We start from the raw sequence: 7,123 nt of genomic DNA on the forward strand, positions 1-7,123 counted from the left end.
ACTAGGTGGCAATCAACCAGTTGTTTCGAAAAATGAACTCGATAAAAAAACTTGTTGTAGTTACAAAACTTTGAACAACAACTTTTTCACTTGATTAATTTGAAAACACTTCTTTCAAAAATTGATCTTGGATTACTAGAAGTGAATTGACAAAACAAAATCTACTAAACAACACCTACAAACACTGCAACAGGTTTTTCAAATCTTAAAAGCAGATTTAGAAACATCAAAGCTCCTTGTTGAACACAATTATACAACAAGTTTCAGGTAATATCTAGGCTTACTTTGTCTATATATGTACAATTTCACTTGACAATAATTAATGTTTGGCATTTACTTTTATTTTTATTATTTTACAAAAAAATATTTTAAAGAGTAATATTAAAATATTAATTCACTTTAATGTAATTAATTATTTTTGATTTGAAGTTAATTTTTCTATAAATGAACGGAAACTAATGTAGTAATTTTTAATAAATTTTAAAGAAAATAAGCCTACAATATTAATGAGTTTCATCTCTTCTCCCCATTCATTTCAATCCATGAAGAGTGTTGTTATTACAATAGTTTTTTCTTTTACTATTTGTTATTAGTTACTTCTTATGAATAACTATCGATGTTGAGGAAAAGAAATTAACAAATTAATCAACACAACACAACAATTTAGCTTGATGTAAGAAAATAGACGTTCAATAATATAAACCAAAACAGAGAAGATTAGTTTTAATAATCCAATACAAAATTCTCCTTCTTCTCCTCTTCACGGTTTCTGCTTCAGAAGCGCAGGCCAAAACCCTAGCCGGAGAGATTCTCATTCCTCACCCAAACATACACATAGGTGAGTAGATACATATCACTCCCATTTATTTGTTCCCAGTTTTGGTCCAATCACAAGTTGGACCTTCTGTTCATCTACTTTTTATTTATTTTATTTGTGGTGTTTTAGAAGCAACGTTTTCTTATTACTTTGATTTGTTTCTGGTTACTGTTGTTAGAAGGATTGCTATCTGGGGTTGCAGTATGACTTCAATTTCCCCTGCTTTGACTAGAAAATTGGACCCTTTTAAAAAATATATTTTATTTTTATTTTGTTAATACGGAAAATGAAAATACTGAAGTTGGGTATAACTAAGATTGGGTCTTTTAAATGAAGTTCTGTTATGAACTTTGGTTGACTGATATGAAGTTCATGGGTTTCTGGTTTTAACACCAATACTCATCGAATTCCTTTGCTTGCAGTTAACTTTTTATTTTTTTTATGCAAAAGTGGCGATCTACTTATGGGTTTCTGTTTGTGTGATTTTTTTTATTATTTATTTTTGGATTCAATTTTTTTACATGTCAACTGTATCTGTTACATCTTTAATCATTTGTTTTTGTGACTCATGGGACCACTGTTCTTCTGTAACTTTGCTTTAGTCTACCAATTATGAAATCATGGTAGCTTGCAGGTATTAAAATTAGTGTTGGAAGTATATTAATACATTTGTATGGGTACCGCGATGTCAAATATAATGAACTTATCAAATCATTCTTCATGCTATGATGTTTGTGCATGTACATCATTTATAAATTATTTTGAGCACCTTATGCCTAAAGTTGTGTTGGATCTGGGGTTTAGGCACTACCGTTCTGACGTTCTTCACTGCTAATTGCTTATTTGACTCTGTAATCATGGAAGAAGATGCTTATCAATTTACTGGTGTTTGATTCTGTCAGCCTTATCACTAAGCATGCATATATAACAGATATACATAATATTCCTTCTTTATTGTATTAATATTGTTCAACAATACAAGTAAATGTACTAAAATGTTTGTGATTTTGTAAGTGTTTTGGTGATGATTATCTGAGCGTCACCTTCCATTTGGTTACAGTTTAGGCTATTCTTTCTGCGGTTACCAACAATGGCTGATGGTCACGAATCAGACAAGAACATTGAGATATGGAAGATCAAGAAATTGATCAAAGCATTGGAAACTGCAAGGGGAAATGGTACAAGCATGATTTCTCTGATTATGCCTCCTCGTGATCAGGTTTCTCGTGTGACTAAGATGTTGGGAGATGAATTTGGAACTGCTTCAAATATCAAAAGCAGGGTGAACCGGCAGTCAGTGTTGGGTGCCATTACTTCTGCTCAACAGAGGTTGAAACTGTATAATAAGGTTCCTCCCAATGGTTTGGTCCTTTATACTGGCACCATTGTCACAGAAGATGGCAAGGAAAAAAAGGTGACAATTGATTTTGAACCTTTTAAGCCTATCAATGCGTCACTTTACCTCTGTGACAACAAGTTTCACACAGAAGCTCTTAATGAACTTTTAGAATCTGATGACAAGTTTGGTTTTATTATTATGGATGGAAATGGAACCCTTTTTGGGACATTAAGTGGAAATACACGTGAGATTCTTCATAAATTTAGTGTTGATCTACCAAAGAAACACGGTAGAGGAGGGCAGTCAGCTCTGCGTTTTGCTCGTCTTCGCATGGAAAAGCGGCACAATTACGTGAGGAAGACTGCAGAACTTGCTACTCAGTTCTTCATCAATCCTGCTACTAGTCAACCTAATGTTTCTGGACTTATACTTGCTGGTTCAGCTGACTTCAAGACAGAGCTTAGCCAGTCAGATATGTTTGATCCTCGATTGCAAGCAAAAATATTAAATGTGGTTGATGTTTCCTACGGTGGAGAAAATGGGTTTAACCAAGCTATTGAGTTATCTGCGGAGCTGTTATCTAATGTGAAGTTCATTCAAGAGAAACGGTTGATAGGAAAATATTTTGAGGAAATCAGCCAGGATACTGGGAAATACGTCTTTGGGGTTGATGACACATTGAAGGCTCTGGAGATGGGTGCTGTGGAAATACTAATTGTGTGGGAAAATTTGGATATTAACAGATATGTACTAAAAAATAGTTCTACTGCTGAGATTCTGATAAAGCACTTGAACAAGGAGCAAGAGTCTAATCAGAGCAATTTCAGAGATCAGGTCACCCCTGCAGAGTTAGAAGTTCAGGAGAAGATGCCCTTGCTTGAGTGGTTTGCGAATGAGTACAAAAAATTTGGATGCTCACTGGAATTTGTGACCAACAAATCCCAAGAGGGATCACAGTTTTGCAGAGGGTTTGGTGGTATTGGTGGTATCCTACGCTACCAGCTTGACATCAGATCGTTTGATGAGTTATCTGATGATGGAGAAGTGGACGTGGATTCTGATTAAGCATCTCTTATACTGTATGTAGTGCTTTCATCACATTTTTCAATAATACAATGAAGCACTATAACCTCCATTTTAAAAATTCTTAGATATTTACTTGGATTTTATGGTGCTAAGACTTCTCCTTTGTTCTTACATGCACACCATATATGTATCATTAACTTCCTTTGGTTAATTATTGTATTCTCATTACAACTCTAGGAAATCATTATTCAAGTCAAAGATATGAAAGTTTCTATGATAAAAAAATTAATTTTCTACTTAATTTTCAAATTTTACGTCTTATTTTCAATTATTTTACCATTTGAAATTTCAAAATTATACATGTATTAGTTAGCTGTCCAGTTATTAGCAATGTAATAACGTGATTAATATGTAATATATTTTTAAATTATATATTTTCATCCTTACAGAACTATCTTTTTTACTACAAATCCAATAGAAGGTTTCTACAAAGTAAAATTAAAAGTTTTAACAGTATTTCCACTCCTCAATTACTGAATTACTTCTTCCTTGAGTGATGCTCCTTCCTCTAGGCCATCCTCCTTCTCTGATGTATATGCACCACACCCTGATGAATTCATATTTTTCTAATCTATGCTTTCCTTCATATTTAGGATATTATTCTTGCTTTTGTTAATATTTTTAGTTTTAGAAATGTATTTTGAAAATATAAAAGATGTATTATATAAAAGAGTTTTTTATTTATTTTATTAATATACTCTCTCTATATATAGAGTAAAATATAACAAAATATCAATTTTAGTGTTATTTCAATCTTAATTTTCTAAATTTAAATAATAAATAAATAAATATTTATCTTTATTTAAAAGATATTTATAAAAAACTGAAAGATTTCCTAAAAGCTAATTTAAATATAAGATATTAAATAAATCTTCGACATTCTTTCTTGCTTTAATATATGTTTATCTTAATTTCAAATTTGATTCTCCTTCTTTTAATCCTTGGTTTCCTTAGGTTTTTTTTTTTTTAATTTTGTCTTTCTCTTTCTTCCATGAGATACATCTTCATCCAATTTGACATTCCTTATTATATTTCTTCTTTTATCAACCTCATCTTTGTGTATTGTGAATTTCATGGTAGTGACATTGCACCTTTGATAGATGTTAGAATGGTTCTTCATCTATTTTCTCGTCTTGAGCATCAAACTTCTTTAAGAGATATCCATCTTTTTTTATATTGATCCTTCTTTTATATCTTATTCTTTGTAGTCAACTCCTCTTTCATCAAATTTAAAGAAAAACTTTTGTCTTTCATACGAACTTTGAGTACTTTTAGGTTGTGCATCTTTAATAACACAAAATTTGTTCTCAAAAGACATCTTATAATCTTTCCCTAATAGTAGAGCAACACTTAACAAATTTTGATTAATCTTAGTGATATACAAGACATCAAAAATTAATTTGACACATGAATAAATTGTAATTACAATTTCCCTAATACCTTTAGAACAATTTGTTTTTCATTCCTAATTTTACTTCAAAAATATTTGATTTGTTAAGTTCTTTTGAAAAGTTCTCAATCATAAGTCATGTGGTTTGTACAACCACTATCTATAAACCAATCTTTTGTAGATTTGTTGGTTGTAATATACGATGTTTCAAGAAATAGTTTCTCTTATGATTCGTCCTTTACAATCTAGACATCTTAGGGATATTAAGATTTGCATATCTTTTATACATGTCTTAATTGACCACATTTATGGCATTTTACATCTAATTTCTAGCAATACTTGTTGTGTTTTGTGATTATTTTTCTTGTAGTACAAAATAGAAAAGAACATGTGTTATTGTTTGGTTGTATTTGTTTTTTTTTTTGTAATTTTTGACTTTGAGAGCACCTTCGACAATATGAAGCAAAGTACCTTGAACAACACAATCTTCTCATTAATCTTCGTTGCTCTTGTACTTGCAAGACATGTATCACTTATGTCAAAGTAATTGTAGACAAATCTTTTGTGTTTTCTAATGAAGGAATAGACGATTCATTTCTCTTTGGCATCGGTACCAACACTTTCTCAATTAGTCTTTAATTAGGAACTCCTTGTCCAAATTTTTTTCTTGTTATCAATACCCACTATAGTAAAAATTGGTTTGACCAACAGTTAAAAGTTGTTGGTAGTTCCAAAATTGTCAATAAATAGGAATTTCCAAAAAAAAAAAGACGATGAATGATTCGTCGGTAAAATGCTTGTTGAAAAATTTATCGATGAAAATTATAAAGTTTGTCGATAATTATTAACAAATATATCCTTTGATTATTACTGACAAGGTAATAAAGGAAGGATATATCCGTCGATAATTACTGAGGGGTATATCCATCAATAATTATTGAAGAATATGTTTGTTGGTAATTATCAAATGATGTGTCATTCTTTGAACCATCTGGAAAATTTGAATATATACAAGCACAAGCACTTGTTAAGTATTTGCTTTAACATAAGGAATTAAAATGGCCAAAATAAATTATTACAACAATCAAACTAACAACCATATGTAAAATTGTGCACACAATTGCAATAAATGTGATCAGAACTTACTCAAGATATGGTTTAACTTCGGTGCAATTGATTAACAAATGAACACAAGTTGAGTTCAACTCAACATCAGTTAACCAATGACTCAACTCCTTCCTTTTATGATGATCAACTTGTTGGGACTTTGATAACCTTGACTCATGTGTTTGACTTTGAAATTTTGTTACATTCCTAGAATAGTGCAGTGACAACATGAAACTGTTGAGATAATGAGAACAAAAGTACGTTGTCCATAATGCAAGTATGTTGCACAAATTGATCCTTCAACTATGACTTTATTTTTTATTGATAATTTGGAATCACCCATGAATCTACATAAAAAAAACTCCATGCATTATGATTCATAAGCATGGTTATCGAATCAATATTAGAATTATGAATTGTTTTTCAATTTTTTTGAATCGTGAATCGAATTTTATTATAAGTTGTAAGATACATAATAAATAAAATATTATGTTTTAAATAAAAATAAGTGACATGAAATAAAACATTAGAAATATCACATATGAAAATGAAGTCAAAATGTTCAATCCACAAAATTAAAACACAATAATAAAATGTAAAATATTATTTTTTATATTTAAATCCTACATCTTAATTTTATGCTTTCATTCATTCATCCTCATTTTCATCATCTTCCTCCACATCTTCAACCATATCTTAAATTTCATTGTCATTTACAATTATGATTGATTTTTCCTTTTTTTTTATCAATCTTAGTAGTTAAATTTCTTGGACATATTAAAGAAACAAACAAATTACTATAAGTATTATAGCATTTATGATTAATTTAATTACACAAATTTTACAATTTAAAAAAATACATCTCTTCCTTTCCTTATTTGGAACTCCCTCTTCAAAAGTAAAAGATGCATGTATATCCATCTACGAAACCATCATTCGGTGCAAGGATCCTCCTTTTCAGTATCAGATAAACATATATGAAAAGTATCAGATAAACATATAGGGTCATAAGTATCCTCTTTCTCATCTCTAACCTTTTGCCTCATCTCAAGTTAAAGGTTATACTTAACAAAGACAAAAACATTTAATTTTTGTTGTTATAAGCGATTTCTTCTTTTAGTATGCACTTGATCAAATATGATCCAATTTCTTTTAAGTAACATTACAATTGAGACTCAAAGTCCTTATTGCTAGATTTTGTATCTCTTTATCTTTTCCACTAAAAAGCTACAATTTCGAACAAAAAACTAACATTAATAAATGTGATTTAAACTATTATGTTTTTTATGAAATTATTAAGATTAATTAAATTCTTTACTAGGATGCTTCTTATTTTTTGTATCTATTGTTATGCTTCTTCCAAACAATTGATATATTTTGAATT

General features: G+C 30.0%; 1 protein-coding gene across 2 annotated transcripts; it reads left to right on the forward strand.

Annotated features, from left to right (window-relative positions):
- The first annotated feature begins 533 nt into the window (after positions 1-533).
- Positions 534-3,393, forward strand: LOC137813731 (eukaryotic peptide chain release factor subunit 1-3-like). Of its 2 annotated transcripts, none has more exons than XM_068616143.1 (2): positions 534-838; positions 1,878-3,393. In XM_068616143.1, exon 2 carries the CDS (start codon positions 1,908-1,910, stop codon positions 3,219-3,221), a length of 1,314 nt encoding a protein of 437 aa, XP_068472244.1. In that variant the 5' UTR covers positions 534-838; positions 1,878-1,907; the 3' UTR covers positions 3,222-3,393. The 2 variants fall into 2 exon arrangements, with proteins under 2 accessions (XP_068472244.1, XP_068472245.1); XM_068616144.1 differs by having other exon boundaries at positions 675-838; positions 1,883-3,393.
- Positions 3,394-7,123: the final 3,730 nt, after the last annotated feature.

The sequence above is a fragment of the Phaseolus vulgaris genome, chromosome 1, assembly GCF_000499845.2.
Source record: "Phaseolus vulgaris cultivar G19833 chromosome 1, P. vulgaris v2.0, whole genome shotgun sequence".
Classification (NCBI taxonomy): Eukaryota; Viridiplantae; Streptophyta; class Magnoliopsida; order Fabales; family Fabaceae; genus Phaseolus; species Phaseolus vulgaris.

What these genes read in the sequence shown, in the direction of transcription:
- LOC137813731 (XM_068616143.1), top strand. Translation starts at nt 1,908, where the DNA reads ATGGCTGATGGTCACGAATCAGACAAGAACATTGAGATATGGAAGATC.